General features: G+C 35.0%; 1 protein-coding gene across 3 annotated transcripts; it reads left to right on the forward strand.

Annotated features, from left to right (window-relative positions):
• Positions 1 to 11,750: 11,750 nt before the first annotated feature.
• LOC123309905 lies at positions 11,751 to 20,493 on the forward strand. 3 transcript variants are annotated; one of them, XM_044893205.1, is made up of 2 exons: positions 11,751 to 13,807; positions 19,794 to 20,199. In XM_044893205.1, the coding sequence occupies exons 1-2, from the start codon at positions 13,682 to 13,684 to the stop codon at positions 19,854 to 19,856; spliced, it is 189 nt and encodes a 62-aa protein (XP_044749140.1). In that variant the 5' UTR covers positions 11,751 to 13,681; the 3' UTR covers positions 19,857 to 20,199. The 3 variants fall into 3 exon arrangements, 1 of the variants encoding a protein (XP_044749140.1); XR_006537301.1 differs by lacking the exon at positions 19,794 to 20,199 and adding an exon at positions 20,206 to 20,493 and having other exon boundaries at positions 11,752 to 13,807; XR_006537302.1 differs by having other exon boundaries at positions 11,752 to 13,807.
• Positions 20,494 to 22,412: the final 1,919 nt, after the last annotated feature.

The following is a 22,412-nucleotide window of genomic DNA, read 5'->3' on the forward strand; positions in this document are numbered from 1 at the left end:
GGATACCTTATTTTGGTGCTCTCAGATGAAATTATTTCACGAAAAATAATTCTATGAAAGCATGGTATACTACATGTCACTAATTAATGTAATGTAAATTGTCATAATTCCAACTAGAAAGCAAATATTTCGTGAATATCACAAAAAGAACAACCATACATCAAGAATTTGAAAAATTCAACCAATAATGACGTACCGACATTCGATCTATGACAAATAAACTCTTAGCCATATTTTGGCGATCAAGCGTCTTAATCGATGTCTTAAAGCGTCTTTAAGCGTGACGTCATTAATTTTGTTGTCGCAAAAATAGAATATCGCTGATGGTTGAGTCATCTGTCGGTGTCATTAGATAGCGAATCGAATTGTGAATTTTTCAATTTCTGTTCTTTGGCTATTATTTGAAAAATATTCATTTATTCTAAATGATAATGCAGAATGTGCATTATTGGCAGTAAAAGCACTCTTCCCTAGTAGGAATTCCAGTCAAATTCGATATAAACAACATATTCTCCCCCAGTCAACCAGTTTCAGTCACAGGGAAGTTGTTGGGAATTACCACTGTGGAAATGCGACTTCACAATGTTGATTTAAAAAAAGGCCACCAGTACTTACTGGAGAGTGCTTAATGTCCGCAACATCGCATATCGCGGGTAATTACCCAGTACATCACATAGTAGGTGTAAAAAAAGCACCCTAGACAGCAACTTTGCGACTTCTCATTTTGGAGGTTTTTGGAACGATTATTTTGACAGAATAAACTACCAAAGTGTATCCTCTATTGAAGTTATATTCATGTTCAATTTGATAATTACCATCGTGGCAATCAATTTGCACTCTATATTCGAGGCGTTCCGAGGAAAAGTGACCCAAGCTACAATTTTTCTGAAATTGAATTAACAGTAAGAACTGCCTGAAAATGAATCAAAATTTTATATACTCGTAAACTCAATTTTAGAAAAAATGTAGCTTGGGCCTCTTCAGCTCTGAACGCCTCATTTGTACCCTGTGTTTACTCTTTACTCTTACCTACATATATTTCGCATTCTGCTCTCATCCTCAAAAGGGAAATTGAACAACTATATGAATTAATCATATCTTTTTATTCAAGATTAATATGTTTCATACAAATCCAAATATATAAAAAAAAGAACATATATCTTGTTATAAATCTTCATTCCACTTCAGGAACGGCATGGTCCAGCTGAAGAAGGAAAAATCAGAGCTGTATTGATAGTAATAAATTGAGTGTCATGAAAAATCTAACAACAGTAGAACGTGATTTTTTCCAGCACAGTATCTAAAATAATAATTTGAAGTTCTCTCGATGATTCAAATCAATTCCAAGTTTGATTTTGAAGGTTGTGAATGTTACTTATCACCTAAATTCATATGAGGTTTGTTGAAAGTTGAACGTTACAAAGGTGCAAAAATGGGGAGGATAAGAGGGCCAAGAAGTGATCATGATGTAGTCATTATTTCAATAGGTTATATAACTACTCACCTTTTACTGCACGTTAATTAATCAATCAACGTCAAGTAACACTTAACTAAAACGAAATTTAATAATAGAACAGCTCGTTTAAAAAAATTATTCTAAAAATTCATTCATAAAGATTTTGTTTGTTCATTCTCTCAACACAACGCAGTCACAGAACGAAACACGTCACACCACGTTTTGCATAACGGGATTTAGGTTATGAGTTAACCTCGAGACCACGTGCTGATAAATAGAACATTTCAGACAGTTTCTGAAAGTTTTTCTTAGAGAAGTCGCTGGGTAGAGTTCATCGAAATTTATTCACAACACATCATTTCATGTTCTAAAAATATCACAGATTCAATATTTCAAAAATATCAACAGAGAGAAGTCGCATAATAGTAGCTATGTTCACTTCATCGGAACATCTCGATATGATGTTACATGCAACCACTAGGGATCTAAAGTTGAGGAATTCGCAAACTTAACAATATGCGGACGTTAATGTCCACAATGTGAAATCTTAAGTACATCCATGAAACTTCTCAGAGAAGCGCTTCAATGCGATATTTTTGGGTACTCCCTGCGACTTACTGTTACATTTCTGGTTGACTGGGGCCCCTCTTCTTTATATTAATTGTACAAATTCGTTGAACAATAGTGATAAAGATTGGTATTTATCACTCGGGAAAAACTTAGCATGTTTAACGTTTCTTTATTATTGACAACTACATCAATTGTTCTTGACATACATCAATATATATATTTCGAATACTAACATCGAATACTAACACGAAATACATAATAATTACAATAATATTACCACTTTCCGCTTAAGACGATACAGGCGCTCTCCAGAGACCGCCTGGTTCCGCTTAAAGCGTCTTAAAGACTGACGTCATGACTCATTCGCTCGAATAGCACCGCTTAAAGACGCTTTACTCGTCTTAATCGCGAAAATATGGCTCTTATTATTTAGTTTCAATGACAGATTTATTCGATGAATAACACTATCTGAAACTGTAAAGATAGCATTTTTACTTATTCTATGAATAAGACTTATCTATCGAATAAATTTATTTATTCGCACGTGAAAGTACCGGGCCTAAATTAATTATTGAATGCATCACATATATCCTGATCATCTTCAATTTTTTTCATCTTTCATGTTTTTCAAATACTGCCATAAGCCCTTAGTTACACTGGTTTCTCTCAATGGATTTTTGTGAATATTGTTTTTTAGCGTCCGATATTAGAATGCGAAGGTTGTTTTTCAGTTTAGAATATTCACTTTTTAATTTTGCATTTTCGGATTCTTTCTTAACCTTTTTATACATATTTTATTTTTTATCTATTTCATTCAATATTTTTGGAGTCATCTCTTTTCTTGCCTGTGTTTTTTAATTTACATGTACTGTGGTTGTGCTATCTTCTATTTTTTGTCTTACGATTCTAATGAAACTTTCCGTTGTATAATTTATATCCTTGTTCTCATATATTTGATCCCATTTTTGAGTGAATTCTTCAATTCAGTATAATTGACATATTTTTTTGTTCCTTGTTTTACTTTATATTTTTTAATTTTGATGTTAGCAAACAGCATTAAAGGATAATGGCCAGTGATGAGATTATGTAGGATGATTCCGCTTACATTTGAAATATCTTTCACAAAAAAATGATCGCGACACGTCCGACTATCTGGTCGTGTATACTTATTTATGAGTGATGTGAATCCGAAAGGATACAATATATTTTTATATTCCTCCACACAATATTCATGCAAAATTTAGTTTATGTTCATGTCGCCTGTGATAATATGTTTAGCTGGGCGTTTTCCTTCTTCCAAATAATGCAACAATTCTGTGTTGAATTCCTCAATAGAGTATTGCGGTGACTTGTATATAGCAGTTAGTTTGAGTTTCTCTTGTTTACATTGAATATTTATTTCCATTGCTGTGATTTCCCCCAGTTTGACTATAGAGTGATCAAAATCAATACCATCCTTTATATACACCATTGTTCCATTATTTTTGTTATATTTGCCGTTGTTATAAATTTGCTCATAACCCTTCAGCCCAAACAAACACACATCACATACTTCAAATGTTTCAGTCAATACAATTATATCAAATGGGGTTTGCGCGTTCTCCATAAATAATTCAAATTCGCTGAAATTCATTTGAACACTACGAATATTCATGTGAAGAATTCGGAATTCATTGCATATTTCAATTTTATTGAGTTCAGTGATATCATCAATTACAACAGTATCATAGTCTTCGTTATGGTAGTGCCTTATAAAGTTATCCATATTAACTGATTTTTTATTTTTTTTTATATGATATAATATGAGCTCCTTCAAAATGTGACAATATCAGTAGATGAGCTCATCTACATATTTAATTTTTTTTTTCTGATGTTGAAGTACTAACTTATGTATTCATTTAGTGTATGTCCTAACATTACATCACAACAATAGGTAGAAAAACAAGAAAAAGAAAAAAATAATAACGTAACTTTACTTGTAGGTATACGATTACATATAAGGAAATATCGGATGCTAAACTTCATGCAATCAAACACAAATCGAATCACAAACAAATGTCTAAATTAGATATACCGGGTGTCCCAGAGCTTTTAGGCCAGCAGATATCTCAGTTACCTGCGGAAAAAAAAATTGAAAAAAATACTTGTCGTAGGAGACCATACGCTCTTTCATGCAGCATAGCAAAATCCACCCCCTGACAAACAACCCCCGAGAAACCACCCCTAACTTTTGTTTTTCAAATGGCACCCCCATGTTTGTTTGGCTTCAACTGACAGCTCTTTTTAATTCTCAATCAATGATATATCATAATATGTAGTTGTAAAGATAGTCACTCGATAAAATTGAATTCGTTAGTGGGTACTGTTAATTGGACTGATCGAATTAGTCCACATTGTAGAGACAAGAAAAAGTGGATGTTGAAAAAAAAAGGGTCAATAAAATGTTAGAACTTTTTGTTTATTATAATTTATGTTATAAAACATTTTCTTTAGTATAATGTTGCAGTAACAATACACCTGAGCGTATAAATTCGTATTTCATTTGTATTTTTATTTTCCATAATTCTGCATGCCATTCTAGCTACCATGATACATCATTGAATGAGAAATGAAAAAAACTGTAAGTTGAAGCACAACAAACATGGGGGTGCCATTTGAAAAACAAAAGTTAGGGGTGGTTTCTCGGGGGTTGTTTGTCAGGGGGTGGATTTTGTTATGCTGCATGAAAGAGCGTATGGTCTCCTACGACAAGTATTTTTTTCAATTTTTTTTTTCCGCAGGTAACTGAGATATTTGCTGGCCTAAAAGCTCTGGGACACCCGGTATACTAAATTAATTCTTGGGTTGCCGTTAGGAACTCCTGTTGGTCACCTGCATTCCTGCACTATGTATCTGACAGTCTGCCTCCCATCACCACAATCGCAGGCCGCACAGGGAACTATACCCCATACCCTATACCCCAATTAGGTAGTCGGCGCACCTTCCGCAGTTTGTCCTAATGCGTTAAGGATGACTGGCCACCGAATGCGAAGTTGAGCGAAGCTGAGCGTTTTCAATGCTAAATGACAAGCTACGTCACTCGATTCGTAGCTAGTCAATTATATTAGTATTGAAAACGCTCAGCTTCGCACAACTTCGCATTCGGTGGCCGGTTACCCTAAGGGTTGACCAGGTCTTGCGTGGAAAGTTAAATCCTTCCGGTTTGCTGGAGATGCATGACATACTGTGGTATCTGGCTGCTGTGCCAATTTGCCACTCCTCTTTCCAGCAAGCATTTACTTCGAAGTTATTTTGGTGAATCACTTGTGCCGTTTTAAGTGGGGGCACTGATTCCACAGAGGAATCGAACGCTCATTTTTGTTAGTGATACCTTCTAGCAATGCTCACGAATATGGCCCTTCAGGCTCAGCACCCTAAACATGAGATAAGTATTGTAATCCTGGTCAAATTTGGGAAAAGATTCAGCGAAATACCGACTACAACAAGACCTAATGCTCATTCATTGATATAAGAGAGTAATGACATCGGATTTGTATGAGTTTCCATGGATAGAAGTTCAAGTGGTCCTGGAACCTGGGTTATGCTGTTGCTAATGTAATGTTTAGCGGTGGCAATTCTAGTAAGTTTTACCTCTGTAATCTATTATTAACAAACGTATGGAAACAAACAGTTGCAGTACGTGAAACTTATACAGATTGTAATATAAATATATATATATAGTTGGTTTTCAATAACACTGTACGAGGATATATTAAAAATTCTTAGCCTCTTATAGAACCAAACAAAATTTCAATGTCAAAATAGTTTATTACTCAACATATTCTCCTCTTAATTGGATACATTTATTACAGCGAACCAACAACGTCTCTAAACCTTTCCAAATAAATGTTTCTTCTTGCTCTGCAAACCAGATCTCCACAGCTTTTATTACCTCCTCGTTGGAAGAAAATTTACGACCTTTTAAACTTTTTATCAATTGAGTAAACAGATGATAGTCGGAAAACACGAATTTTATGCATGGCAACATGAGATTTGTGTGGGCGTTCCCGTAGAGTGGTCAGTAATGTCGAATAGTAAGCTCCGGATATTGTTCTACCCTTATCCAAAAAATGAATCATGATTACTCCATGACAATCCCAAAAGACTGAAGCAAGAACTTTTCCAGCAGATTTTTTGACACGAAACTTCTTAGGTCTTGGAGAACCAGAGTGTCGCCATTCCATCCATTGTTGCTTTGTTTCTGGATCGTAGAAATGTACCCATGTCTCATCCATAGTAACAATTCGGTTTAAGAAGTCTATATAGTTTTCAAATCTAGCACAGATCGAACGCAATGCTTCTACCCTTGCACGCTTTTGGTCAACATTCAAACTTTTGGGGATCCATTTTGCAGCAATTTTTCTCATGTCCAAATTGACGTGAACTATATGATGAACGCGTTCGTATAAAATATTCAGTGCTTCAGATATCCGTTTCAGCCGAATTCGACGGTCTGATAAAATCATGTCATGAACTGCATCGATATTTTCGGGGACTGACACAGAAACTGGCCTTCCCGATTTCCCGAAATTCACCTCTTTTGAAGCTTGCAGTCCAATTTTTCACGGTCGCATACGAAGGACATTGATCACCAAGGGTATTAAGCCTATCTTATAGCATATCGTAAATCTGCTTACCTCTTAACCCTTTGAAATACAGGTACCTACTTGATGTTGGCTCGATATTCCAATTTTTTGATTTTCGCGATTTCGGTGAACATCTTCTTTCTTTTAATTTATTGCGTAACTCTTGTTTAGTTTTTTGACCTCAATTTTCACACTGACACTTCTAATGAGTTATTGCTAGTATGGTAACGTAATATTTTTTTATGCATGTAAGTGGTCTAGGCTAACTAGATATCAATATATCCTCGTACATACATACTTACAGGGCCTTAATTTTTTCTGTAAATGACGAGAGGGAGAGAGTTACTTAAAAATACAAACTGAAATGGTCTGCAACTATAAAAAGGAAAACTAATGTAATAAGTAGGTAATTACTAAGCAATGTTAAAATAATTATGGATTCAATAGTTCAGATAATCCAAGTTCTAAAAAAATTCACTTTTAGGTTGAAAATTCGTGCAGTAAAACTGTCTACGCGGAAATTTAAAGCACTCGCCTCAGTCTAGTTTATTGTGGTCTCTTCAAACATTGAAACAGATTATCAAAATTTCGATTTAATGGGTGTTGTTTCCAGGATTCAATAGATTCATAATTTGTCAAACCGGACCTGGATTTTCCATGCGTTTAGTGCATGATACATTTGAGCTTTGAATGAGAAACCAGTTTGCCACATATGAAGAATGAAGGTTCGTCTGATATGGCCTCAGGAAGAAACGAACAAAATTCATAAAACATCCTGTGTCTCGGCAACGAAGACAGTAAGAGCCAATACATGTGATATCTCCAGAACCATCTCGGTGCCATACGTGTCCGACTGTTAAGTATTTCCGTTTCCCAATGGAACACCCTGTAGAAGCAGAAAAATACATACATATTTGTGAGTATTGCAGCGTATTTATATGGAATCAACCAACAAGCTCGTAGGCTCAAACTGCATTCACGTATTTTTGCCAAAATCAACTCAGCGCTCACGTCCGAAATTTATCGTTTCGCAACCTAATTGCATCTTAATTTATTTGTTACACTCCACTATATATTTAAATTATGCACTATGCATTTCGGCAAGGTAACTTGCCATCATCAGGTGCTCGATGCATTTGTTAAGACGTCAACGATGATGGCAAGTTACCTTGCCGAAATGCATAGTGCATAATTTAAATATATAGTGGAGTAGACCATTTGTTTGTTTGTAACCATTATTAAAAACTCCACCGATGGACTATTACCAGATTTATTTGTTACAGTTCATTGTCGGTACGGCCTGTGGTCAGGAGAAGAGATAACCGATAAAAATCCGGCTGATGTGCACGTGATGGCTGCAACGAAGGCGATACACTTGATTCTTAGCAAAAACCAATATTCGTTACAGCATGCTTATCTTTCACGTCACCGTCTACCACCTACCGCAGTGACATCAAATTTTGTTATAATGATCCATCGGAATTTCCCTTCTAACATGATAACATAATATATGAATATCGCAGGAAATGTAATTTTCAAGGTCATCCGGCTGATATTTCGTCAAGTGAACTAGATCATTGTCAGGGTCATCTCAACGGCAAGGCAAAAGCGAGATACGTGCTTTGGGACAAAGTCTTCTGGGGGGGCATTGCGCCAGTCACAAGGTGGTGTTTTTGGATGCTATATATTCATAATTTCCATAGATTAAAGCTAGTGAAAATTCAGCAATATTTAATTGAGTACAGAAATATTCCAGTTTTATTCAAAACGGCTTTATTTATTATTATTTTGGATTACCGAATCCCGTAACCCACCCAACGGCGAGGTTTGCGTACGTACACGTGATCGTATATGAGAACATCGAAACTCGGTATCCATGAGCGGCATTACACTAGCTGGGCACCTCAAAGAATTTTTACGATTTTCATGCCCTCGTTTTGATCTCATTTTGCTCACCACTCAGATTATTTTGCTCACCTATATACAATGATCTATAGACAATTCAAAGTGCCCTGCTGGTGTAATATTACACCAGCAGGGCACCTCAACGGATCTTTCCAATATTGGTATTATTCGAAAGCTCTCGTTTTGCTTCGTTTTGGTCACCAGTCCGTTCGTTTTGCTCATTTATACTTTACGAATTTTTGGATAAGAAAAAAAATTTTTTTTCTTACCCGAGCTTGTGGGATATCTGCGTTGTGCTCTTTCTATAATAATAATAATTAATATCTTTACCATTACCGGTCATTACTTTATACCACCATAGGTTATTACTTCATAAATTTTAAATCAAAATATTCCAAAACGGTTCACAGTATAGAGTTTCTATATCTTCTTGCTACGAGCGACAATTCTGGAGATGCACCAGTTATATATTTCAAAACTGCTGTCGGTCAAAAGCAACAACAAAATGCTTGTGCTTGTGTATTAGCTCTCGATCGCCCTCGATTCCCTCTTTTTTCAATATTGTTGTCAGTTGAAAGCAGCAACACCAACCGTATTTATGTCGTTGCTTCAGATTTAAATTAGCAGTATCTACATTCCTACATAGGTACATATATATTTTCGATCTTGCTGTTGGTCAAAAGCGACAAAACAATGCTTTTGTGTAAAAAATATTCAATTGGGTACAATATGAAATCCAATTTCAGATAGCACCTCAACAAGTTTTTCTTTCTGATTTTCTGGCTCATACTTTGAATCTGGAGATTCTTCGGTAGACTGCTCTGTCATTAATCTTGCTCCTCAGACTTGACAGTTATCAAGATGATAAATCAGCTTTGAGCTTATTGAAAACACTAACTTCTAGTTTCCATAATCAAACTATCAAACTTTAAGTCTCTCTAGTTTTAAATTTAAGATTAGTAGAAATAATAATTTATTTTCCTGTCCAAGTACATTTCATAACGAGCTATGCCACCACTTGGGAAACCAAATTTCTTCAGAATAACAAGCTAAATCTGTGACACTACACATCTGTGGATGTGTTGAATTCAGCCAAAGTACCCAATTTGCGATTTTTTTTTGTGTTTTTTGAATTACCCGAAAACGGCGCATTATACTTTTAAGGTTGGGTTCTTCAAATTTCTGGTATTTTCATGGCAATGAAGAAACTGGAAGGCGTGAGTGGAATTCAGTTTTCGGAGAATAAGCTTCATCACATCACAGAAATACTAAAGGGTGTTTCAAATTGCGCGTTTTTTTTTAAGAATAAATAAAATATAGATGGCGCACCAAATTCGTCTGGGTATTATAACATTTAAAAAGTATGATGTATGACATTTATAAAAATGGCTTCGTACACGATTCAATAACGCGTTCAAATTGTTGAATTATTTCATGACAATCAGACTGTTTTTAGAAAATTTCGTGAATTTTAGGTTTACATAATTGTCCATCTGAAAGCACTGTTGGTCGAATTATTAAAAACTTTCAAGAGACCGGTTCGGCGATAATCGAATTTTTGTGGCCTGAATTAATGAATATTGATCAAGAGGATATTTGGTTTTAACAGTATATGGCGCCACACTTCACTTCGCAAATGACACAATTGATTTATGGAGACAATAATTTCCTGGATGAATAATCTCCAGAAACGGTGATGTCAATTGGCCACTAAGATCATGTGATTTGACACCATTGGACTATTTTCTTTGGGGTTATGTGAAAATCCAGGTCTCTAAGAATAATCCTCAATCGATTCCTGAACTAAAGGATGAAATTATTCGTGTCATTAGTAAGATAGAGCCTCAGTTATGTCAAATTTTCATTGAAAATTTTAACAAAAGATTGGACGTCTGTAGATCTGCAAGAGGAGGCCATTTGGCAGATATTATTTTTCGTACACAAATGTCATAACTTATAATACTTCAATTACCAATAAAAAATTTCTGAAAATGAATGCAAATTATGTGTTTTATTTATTGTTAAAAAAACTGCGAAATTTGAAACACCCTTTATATTTCGAAAATAACTCCAATTTCTTTTTGTTTTTTGACGATGACTCGGTCAATTTTCGAGGTATGCAATCGGTCTTTGCACCATTTTGTAGAGAATTTTTATACCTATAAGCTCCCGTGAATGAAAGATGTTTAAACCCTCAACTTTCTAAATTATCATCTTCAAATGGATGGAAAAGCGAACTTTTACTGTAATATGCAAACTTGAAAGGTTCATAACAGTGTAATTTTTGATGCTACAAAAAACAAAATGAAATCGTTTTATAGTGAATTGAAAATACTTTGATTTTTGAATTCCTGCTATGTTCTGGTAGATGCTTTCGTTTTTGGGTAATTTGCAAAATAATATTGTTTGAGAATTTTACGTTTGAAAAATTAAGATATTAAAGTTTTCACTGTCAAAGCTCCGTCAATATTTACACAATTCATTTTCAATAAAGCTGATCTGTAAGCTTTTCTCAAGTACTTCAAAAAAGGTCTAAAATTTTTTTTTGTCTTCATTAGACGTTGGACGTTTAAAACTGAGTAGATTCGTACTCAACAGAAATGATGAGGCATATCACGGTTCACATTGCATTCCGATAATTCCCAAAAACTAGTTGGTTTTGTTTTTTAATAAGCTATTATATAATTTTGTTCAAGTTTTTAGATGAAGCTTATAGTTTTTAAGTTATCCGTGAAAACTCGTTCAGAAGCGTGAAAAATTTTCAGGTTTCAATCGCAAATAAGACGATAGCTATTGATTTAACAAAAAATTTTTTAATATATTTTTGATCGAATTCAATCTCTCCAACTACTTCTGAGAGTTATCTTGATTTTACTTATGCCAGTAATTTAGATTGTTATAAAAAATAAATAATAAGAAGCAACAATTATTTTTGGGTAAACTATGCCAAAATAAGTTGAAAAAAAATAATTTGCATCAGAAATTATTTTTTTTCGAAGATATAATCGAGGTATAAATTTTACGGCGCTCCACTATATGAAAATGCTGGTGGATTCATATGACGCGGCGGAACTGATGATTCAGCAAGACTCGATTAATGTTGACAACACGACGTCTGCGTCGCTTGAACGAATGTAATTAAATTATTTTTTCACTACATAGTAGATAATAGAAAAATATGTAGTACATAATGATTGCGTTGTAGATCTCGATCGCTTGCCAGACCACTCTCTTCCAATATCTAGTAGCATAAGTTCATTGATTGATCAGTAAGCTTTAAGCTCTTGTCACAAATGTTCTACACAATATTTGAAATGTATAAAAGTCGCCGAATGTTTTGAACGTGGATAGTTTCTTCTTGAAAGTCAAGGCATACACGGCACTCGATTAAAGTGAACTATAGTGGATTAAAACATTTTTGCGAATTTTTGTGATATAGTACGTTTTTTATTACAAGTGTTATATTCGTGTTTATTCCCTTTTTTGCGTGAAGTAACAAATATGCCTGGAAGAAGTAAATTGTGGGATTATTTCAACGAAATCAAAAAAGTAAGATGCAATTTATGTGAAAAGGAGTTTAGCTACAATCCTAATATAGAATCAGATTTAAATGGCCACTTGAGAAGATATCATGAGAAAGCATATAACGCATTGTGGCCGCCAACTGAGACTCGCAGCTCACCGCACTGTCATCAATGTGCTCATAGCATCCCAAGTACTAGTACTCGTACTACTAGTACCACTATCCAGAATCGAGGACCAAGATCCAACAAACGCCAGAAATTAATTGATTTGCATTCGAACAAGAAAATTGCAAATGAACAAAAGAAAAATATTAACTTGTCCTCTGCACCACGACCTATGGATGCTCATAGCATCCCAAATACTAGTACTCGTACTACTTGTACTCGTACTTCTAGTACCGCTATGCAGAATCGAGGACCTTATGCATGTGCACTTGATGATGAAGGCCCAAGATCCAACAAACGCCAGAAATTAATTGATTTGCATTCGAACGAGAAAATTGCAAATGAACAAAAGAAAAATATTAACTTGTCCTCTGCACCACGACCTATGGATGCTCATAGCATCCCAAATACTAGTACTCGTACTACTAGTACTCGTACTTCTAGTACCGCTATGCAGAATCGAGGACCTTATGCATGTGCACTTGATGATGAAGGCCCAAGATCCAACAAACGCCAGAAATTAATTGATTTGCATTCGAACAAGAAAATTGCTAATCAACAAAAGAAAAATATTAGCTTGTCCTCTGCACCACGACCTATGGATGCTCATAGCATCCCAAATACTATTACTCGTACTACTAGAACCGCTATCCAGAATCGAGGACCTTATGCATGTGCACTTGTTGATGAAGTCTCCCAAGTAAAACAAATTAATGATGGAGATGAAAATTCCAAGGAAGTCGCTAATAAAAAACTCGCATCAAACTATAAAATTCCGGTTGCTAAAAAATATCTACTCAAAGTCAAAATTGTAGGTCTAGTTGGGAATTATTCCAGTGATGATATTTTGAAGTATTTGAAGGACCAAAACGATATTTTTTCAGAAGTGTCCCACTTGAAAGTTGTGAACACTTGGGCCACGAAAAATCCAAAAATTTTTCAAGCACTGATCGAGTTAGATGCAGCTACTTATGTTTCGGTAATGGATCAAGGAAAAGTGTTTGTAGAATTCAATAACTGTACAGTCTACGATGCTACTGATATTAGGTTCTGCCATCGATGTAGTGGCTTCTATCATAATCAGTCCAAATGTGATAAAGTGATTTGTTCGAAGTGTGCCGGTAATCATACCTCGAATTACTGTATCAGTTCTGTTTATAAGTGTATAAATTGTACTAATGCTAATCTTACTGATAATTCTCATGCTGCTTGGGATGCCGTAAAATGTCCGATCTTCAAGAGGCAACTGGATTACTTTAATTAAGGCCTCCATTTTTGTTACCAATAATGATCAGAGCAGAAAGAGAGCTCCGAAAATTTTGCGCCATCCCATCAGGATAATTTTAATTGTTTTCACCAGAACGTTAGGGGTCTGAGGTCTAAGACGCATGATATTTTATGATAGCATTCATTGCATAAGGCGATTTTGATATAATATGTTTGACTTAGACCTGACAGACATTTTAGATTCGGAGATCTGTGATGATCAGTATGTTCTGTACAGGAGTGATTGCAACATTGAACTCACAGGCAAGACTAGGGGCGGTGGTGTGCTGATAGCGGTGAGTTCTAATCATAGACTTATGGTCGGTGGTGTGCTGTGGCTTGTCCACTTGATCTCGCTTCCGATTATTAATTATATAATAATTATTAGGTAGGCTTTAACCGAGATCGACATACCTACTTTTCTTAACATTTATGGTCTCCAGGGTTGTAGGTATTTATGTCCTATAAATATATATACTACTTTTGGACAATATTTGCCATATGCCGATTCAAGGTATTGTAGATATAGATATTTGATTATTTTAGTAGCTTTCGTGCTACCAAACTACTTGGAAGCTTTTTTTTCCTCATTGAGTTTTTTTCAGTTCACACTTATTGTTGGGGAGCCGACGATGCTAAATCGGGATTTACTCAAGCGTCGTGGAGACCAAGTGGATTTTGAAAATTAGATGGTAGAAAGAATGAAAGGCTCTATGATGTAAGCACTTTCAGTGGTGGGGAAAGTGTCTGCAGGTTCTCAAAGATGTAAAAAAAAATCGTCAGGTGTACATACTGGAGCTTATCAGATTAATTTACTGTATATGCCCTACGTGTCTCTGATAATGAATTCATGCTTATCTGACAGTTTGCGCGGTGGGCTGGCCGTACGGAAGAGTTGAAAATGGTAAAAAAAAATTCCAACGTGTCAGATTTTTAGAGGATATGCTAATTGGACCCATAGAAAGCTACTTTTCAATGGACTTACAATTTGGACGTGACGCGAGGTCACACGGTCCTTTGAAAATGTAAAAAAAAATCGTTACCTATACATTCTCGAGCGTGTCAGATTTTTATACAGATGGTTAATCTAGGTGTTGTAGTCGTGTTGACCCATTAATCTGACACTTTGAAGATGATAAAAATGCTTTTTTTCCGAATATTCCGCTGCCTGTACCTTTAATCTTTTTTGTATTCATTATGAAAGTTGTAGATAATGAAATTCTACACAACTTTTGTCTGAAGCAATTTTACTTACTCTCAACCGTTCTCGAGTGAGAGGGCGATAAGGGCGATAAGGGCGAAGAGCTTAGCCACACATGCGAAAGGGCAAGGTCATTGTAGAGTCTAATCTACATTCATCCAATTGTCAAAATGACAAGGTATTTCTATGATGATAATTTCGAAATTATCTCAATGAACCTTAGAATGTATTCATACTATTTTCCAAGGAGTGAATTTTTGCTTCAGCATTACCTCGCATTAATCGCCATATATCTCAAAAACGCTCGAACGTAGAGAAAATTGCTTACGACAAAATTTGTTGAAAATGTTATGCTCTACAACTTTTATAATGAATGCGAGAAAGAATTGAAGCCCAGGGGAGGAGATAATTCAAAAAAACTGATTAACACTGATTTTTGTGACCTTTATGGCCAATTTCTATTGTTTCGGCTTGCTAAAACTGTCAGATTATATTTTTTCCGTTATTTTTGAATCATTAGCTTCAAAATAAGAAGAAAAGCCACCGCGCTCGAGAATGTACACGTACAAGTCCTTTTTTTTGCAACTTTGGCGCCTTTCCACACATTTTCGACACGCTTAAATTGTCAGATTAAGAGAATATACAGGGTTTCCCAAAACTAGTGAATCAAACGTTACACCACGATAGAGTAGACGAAATACTATTGAATGACACCAATATCAATTCATCGAAAATGTACCGTTTCCAAAATAATCAGAATTTTATGAAAATACCTAAAGTTGGAGAATTTCAAACTATTTTTTTCAATCACAGGGACAGTTTGTCACAAATAATAGCGATTGTACATCATATTAATTCTAGGTTATTGTTTTATCACACCTAATTAAAATTATTCCAAGTAGTTAATCGAAAACCCAAGTAAATGTAAATTAAAACAATTGTTTTTCCTACATAATTTTTATTACTCAGAATAAACCCTCTATAGGGGTGATAATATGGGCAAAAAACGCTGTCCTTAATCGCAAATTGGCCCTGTGAAGAGAAAAATAGACCGAAAATCGGCAATTTGAATTTAGGTTTTTTTGGAAACGGTACATTTTCGCTCAACTAATGTTGGTGTCATTCAATAGTATTTGATCTACTCTATCGTGGTGTGACGTTTGATTCACTAGTTTTGGGACACCCTGTATACTTTTCAACATGTAATTAACCACATATATCTCAATCTGACACGCTCGAGTATGTAAATTGATCGTTTTTTTTATTATTCTGACAGGCTTTCCTAGACAATTCCCCCTATATACAGGTCTAATTTTTCGTAGAGGTACTCTACAGGGTCAAAGGTATGTCCCCTTATATTAATCTGACGCGCTCGAGTAAATCCCGAATTTTCCTCTTCGGCTCCCCAACTATTAGCTTCATTTCATGAATTCTATGCATTATAAGCTTATTCTATTATGTACTTATCTCTAGTTAAGTTTTTGTTGCTCCTATAATGTTGATTGGCTTCAGCTGTGGAATAGTGTATGAATTCAATAAATAAATATGCCTGACTGCTAGCATGTGGACCTCATTGAAAACTGAGAGCTACCTAGCCCTCACAGGTCATTATTCTAATCAAAGATTATATATTGTTATCTACCCGCTGATAAAGGAAATGCGACAGTTATTATGGATTCAGATGAAAATGAAAGAAAACTTTTTAGAAATTAATCCTCTCGGAAAATATAGACCGTAAGTGTATTTGCTTTATAACACACAAAACTATTAAAATTTATTCTTCCGAAAAACCATAACCTTTTTAATTCTTTTCATGAAACAACAAGGAAGGAACCGAACGAATTCATGTTTTATGTCATTTATTCGAAATGCGGTCCTGTTTTTATTCCTTTGGTGATATCATTGATTGTCGTCGGTCGAGAATTTAAATTTTTTAAAATTCTGTTCAACCCTTCTTCATTTTAAACCCTCAGTTCTTACTGCGTGTGCGTGAAAAAGTGACAGACACTTCTGACTTCACGGGAGCATTTGCGGCAGAGGATAGAAGAAGCCTGTGCAGAAGTTAAACAAAATCCCGATATGATAAGGAGGGCTACAAATAATCTAATTCTAAGCGCTAGGAAATCTGTCGAGATAGAAGAACTTCGTTTCGAACATCTTATGATAGTACATTTTCATTGTTGAAGAATAAATTTTAATACTTATGTATTATATTTTCCAAGATGATTTACATCATTTGTATTTAAATTCAATATGTAATTTCAAAAAAATTCACAGCTCGGCTTTGCATACTTTTAAAGACTTTTTTTTGAACACTCAGTATGTGCTGAGGGTTTAAAATGAAGAAGAGTTGAACAGAAATTGAAATAACTCAGAATCGCGGCAGAGAACAATAAATATTATCATCGAAGGAATAAAAACGGGACCGTATTTCGAAAAAAATTACATAAAATATGAATTCGTCCGGTTCCCATTCCCTTGTGACAAATGTGCCATGCAAGGTGAAAATTGAATTTCTTAAAATAAATTATGTAGTTTTTCATGGCAATAACGAAATTTCTGTAAGGGATGTGAAAACTATAGATTTTGGGGCTTGAATGAAAAATCACCATATTCTGAGTACTGCCCTGAAAATATTGATTTTTCATGAACCGTTTGGAAGAGCTTTCTGAAGTGAACAAACCCATAAAATTTGATCGAAATCGGACCTTGCAGCCCAGAGTTATGGCTATCGCAAATTTAGGCCAATATTCATGAATCACCCCGTATCTCCGAAACTAATAGCCTTAGGATACAAAAAAAGCAAGTTTTCTGAAAGGCCTGGATGACCTGCATTCACCATTATTCTATGGCCAACGACTCATGAAACACCCTGTATATCATCAGTCCGACAAATAGTGACCAAACATCCTCTAAACATTATTCAGCCGGCAGTATTAGCGCGAGAGCACTATGCATAAGTTTCAGACTTCAGAGTGAGTGAGAAATCTGAATAGTCAAGACTGCAGTTGAGATCGTTAAGTTAGCAATCGATGAATCGTAAACAGGAAAAACAAAAAATCAGGCGCCTCAGAAATCACTGTGCATGGTCAAACCTCAAATCCCGTTTTACATTAAAGTGAAAACAACGGTTTCATTCGTGTTTTATCTTCTGGAAAGACGGGAACTTCCTGTTTCAGGAAGCGAATCTGGCAGAAGTTGCAAATCGGTTAACGGAAAACTTATTTATGGGCGGCTGTTTCTTTCCGTGGGAATAACAATTCATAGACATGAGTTCAAAAAGGTTATCAACACTTCTAGAAATATTCTGAATTAAAAATCAAAGAAAGCGGTTTCGATTTCTTCTTAGTAAGCGAAAAATATAAGTTAACTTCATTTTGTGGAAGGTGCTAGACTGTAAAAAAAATCATCATACAAGAATTGAGATCATGAGTCATCAAATTGTTTTGGGTACATTTTTTAAGTGCATTCATCAGTTTTCTACGAAGGCGTAGAAGAGCCAAGGAATTATTTTATTTTCAATCCCGAGATATAAGTCGAGATTATAACCTCTATTTTTCGAATTCAACTTAGTCGTTGTCGAATTCAACTCTGTCGTGTTCGAGGTGCAATCAATATAATCATTACCTAACTACGGTAAATTTAAATCGGGAATAACTTTTTCTACTTTTTGCAATGAAAATGAATGACATGTCAGAGGTAAGTTTTTTTTGCTATCTCTAAATGAATAGCCAAAATGAATCATGTATATTCGATTCTAGGAGAAAACAAGCGAACAATTAGTGCAGCGATATTATTCGAGCATAAGGAAATTCTAGCCTATTTGAATACCCTACACAATATATCAATTTCTTTGCGTAGTGTGAAAAGGATATTAGCCAAACTCCATTTATACAGGGTCTTTCACGAGGAACCTCACCCATATTTATACGAGAAACTACTGAACGTATTTTCATGAAATTCAGCACTTATAAGTATTTCACGATGCTGATGAAATCTAAAATATATTCAAGGCATGATGACGGAAATGACGTCAACTTCCGTTTTTCAAATTAGAACACCATTTTTTTATTGCAGAAATAGATTCCTTAGAAAATTTCAAGTTATTTTGATGTAACATTTTTCAGTTTTGGTTGGAAAATTCTCTCTGAGCGGGAAAATTCGAAAAAAAAATCGAAAATAGAGCTCCGCTGAAACAAGAATAACTTCGAGGTTTTTGGATGGAAAATTTTCATTTTTGGGATTTTTCAAGATGTAAGATTGATGTATCCACTTTAAAAATCGAAATCGCGATTCATGATATAGGGGGTGAAAAAATCGCTTTCAAAGTTAGGGATGACAAAATCGTGAAAAATCAATTTTTTCAAATTAGAACCCCATTTTTTTATGGCAGATATTGAATCTACGTTACAAAATAATGTTAGTGTATGCATCACACCCTTGCCCTAAAGTGGATATTTTCTGAGTTATTCACAAAAAACTGTTTTTCGTCTTGAAATCCAAAAATCTTCTCAAATACACCTTAAATGCCTCCAGAATGGTTTAGTAGAAACTCAATCAATAGTGAGAGACTTATTGTGGTATTTAGATCCCCAGGGAATGGAAATTCGTAAAAGAAAGAGGCTACGACGTAGGCAGTATTATAGAAGAGGTCCTAATTTTTTGTGGCATATGGACTCTTTCGATAAATTAAAACCTTATGGTATATGCATAAATGGTTGTATTGATGGATTTTCAAGGCAGATAATTTGGCTTCGAGCCGGACCTACATCTAACGATCCTAAGGTGAGTGATTTTTCTAGTCCATTTCAATGGATGGGCGCATAGGTTTTGTAGACGCGAAAATTGCATAAATAACTCACTTCAAATCTATAATAGTTAATAGTTGCGCACATTTGGATAACTGAATTATCATCTCTAGGCGGTAATCTACCATGAATGAATTTTTTGATTCATTCAGAAATGAGCATACAAGTGGAAAGGTCATTTGAGCAATTTTTTAGTAACCATGTCTGCTTTGTACATAGAGAAAAAGAGCAGCATGTGCCACATAGATAAAATGAGTGTATTTTAAATTTCAGGTTATTGCTGGTTATTACTTGAATGCTTTAAAGTTGAAATTTCAAGTTTGGCCTATAACTTGAAAACAAAAGAAGATAGAGGAGTGCAGTTGATGATTATTAGTTTCTCGAAAAAAGACGACATGAATGGTACATTCATTTTCCTCTAACTCGTTGGGTTAAAAAGTTGTAGTTCAGGTATCACCAATTTTGCCCACCCTGTACAGGGTGTGAATGTAAGGCAGTCAATAATTTCCGTTTTTGACGAAAAGTTGGGGAATAGGCGGAATAGTATAAGGCCTTACAAACTTATTTTTGATGCTGGGCGAGTTGTTAGGTAAACAACTTGGGATGTCTTTGCCACTTTTCGGATGCATTGCGTTCCTATCCAAATACCTCCGGGTTATGAATTCAACTTTTTTTTTAATTCTAGCTATAACTTCGACTACAACTTTCCGCTGTTGGATTTTTTAAGTGAAGAACTCTTTGGGCGCGCTTGGAAGTTGGGAGAGAACCAAGAATGAAGATTTGTTCAAATCTGCGTTATGGCCGAATGAAACGAAAAAATGGTGTGGTTCCACAGCATATCAGCGACGAAAGCTGGATTCTAGTGGAAATAGTAGGATCTTGATCTTGCTGCTACGCTTCGGGCAGAAGGTACTGAAAGCGGCGATAGTTATTGAAGGATTGGCTGGGTATCATTGCTCTTCCTAAAAAACCTGTCATATTATACTACCCTTAATTTTATCATATTTACCAGATTCTAGAACTGCCAGATTGAAATCTCGTAAGCCTTTATGGACTAATGATTTTCTGTATTCGACTAATAGCCATAAAGAATTTTGGCAATCAGAATGGAATTCATGTAATCTCTTTAATAAAGATTTGATTACTGATCCTTCAAAAAAAGTTCCTGGCTTTGATCTTCCTAGAAAAATTTGGTGTACACTAAATCGACTGAGGACTGGCCATGGTCGGTATAATAGCATGCTCTTTAGGTGGAATGCTGTTGATAGTCCAAGATGTGAGTGTGGTGCAGAAGAAGAAACTATAGACCACTTGGTGAAGAGTTGTAGAATATATAATTTTCAGGGCGGTTTCGAAGGTATTCATTCGGTGACCGATTCTTTTTTGAGATGGGTTACAAATTTCAAAATTATTCAATGAGTAATATAAAATTCAATACCCCCTCATTTTTTTCTTTCTTTTTTGTTTTCAGATTATTCTTCGTCAACCATCATAGTAGAAAGAATGGGAAGAAGTTTTTGGATTTCGTCATATGAAGAAGATGTCCTTCAATATAATAATTTCAGCTTATTCTTTGCACAAATACATCATCATTACACTTATACGGGCAAACAGAGAGTTTTTTCTGAGGTTTTTATCTCTGTTTTTTTATATATCATACGAAGATATGTATGGTACCCCGTTGACATTTTTCCTCTGCTTACACTGAGATCTGGAACGAGGAACAGGTTTTTAGGATCTGTCTCTTGTTGCCATTCCTTTACACCTGCTTCATTGTTTTTCAGATTGTAAAAGTTTGTAACACTCTTTTTCAAAAGAATATATATATACGAGTATATATATTTGTGAATTTCATTGGCTTTGAATTATTAACCATAGTTAGAATGCCGGAACTCAATTCATATATAAATGAAACTTCTTTGGTTGTGAATGCAGGAATAGATATATAGTTACGACGAAATAAGTATACAAGGTGTCTCAGGATTATTGGGAATAAATTTGGATATAGGCTCAGAACCTCAAAATAATACGAAAAAAAATCCATTCGAGGTATGTCCTGTAAAAGCTTCGTTGAAGAGTTACGTTGTCCAAAGATGAAAACTTGGTTGTGTTATGTTATTTCCTCAATTTTTTCAACATAGGATCAAGATGAAAAAATGGATTTTGCAGAAGTATGAAGTGTCTAGAAGAAAATCGTCATTCAACACATATTTTGTGACGAGCCCGAATGAAAAGTAATAATGGAAAATAAAAGAGGGTTGCCGATATCACCCTTCTGTGGCTATGGGGAATCGATGACGAATTCAGTTCTAGGTGCATCGATATATGAAAAATACTACTGCAAAATTTCATTTGTTTATATTTATCCCTCTGAAAATTTTTTATGAATCCATAATCAAGTCGTCATCTTTGAAACAACGTAAATTTTCAACGGAGCTTTTCCAGGTCACGGGAACTTTTTGTCTATACTTCATTCACTTTTATTTTAGCAGTCGGTTGGCCATGGAAATTTGACATATTTCACTCTGTATAGTACGAAAATGTGGGGTTATGAAGCTTGTCAAAACATTTTTGGGTTTCAAATCAACGCTATGTTGCCCGTTCTACATAAAAGTATCTGTTATTACGTATTTTATCACAATTTCGAATCTCTTCGGAAAATATGTGACGAACATAAATGAAGTTTATACAAACTGATTGAAGGCATACCAAATCCAGTTATTTGCATGGAAAATACAAGAGATCAGTATAATATCATATTAAGACATTTACATTGTATAGGACAAGTCAAATGAAAAATAGAAAAATCCATTTTAGGGAACTTATTCTCCGATGACATTTATCGAAAATCCTGTAGTAAACTTTTCGCATTAATTCACTCAAACATAAAAT

The sequence above is a fragment of the Coccinella septempunctata genome, chromosome 3 (assembly GCF_907165205.1).
Source record: "Coccinella septempunctata chromosome 3, icCocSept1.1, whole genome shotgun sequence".
Taxonomy (NCBI): Eukaryota; Metazoa; Arthropoda; class Insecta; order Coleoptera; family Coccinellidae; genus Coccinella; species Coccinella septempunctata.

What these genes read in the sequence shown, in the direction of transcription:
- LOC123309905 (XM_044893205.1), top strand. Translation starts at nt 13,682, where the DNA reads ATGTTTGACTTAGACCTGACAGACATTTTAGATTCGGAGATCTGTGAT. An exon ending in GCGGTGGTGTGCTGATAGCG is followed by an intron (nt 13,808 to 19,793) that starts GTGAGTTCTAAT and finishes TTTAAATTTCAG; the next exon opens with GTTATTGCTGGTTATTACTT.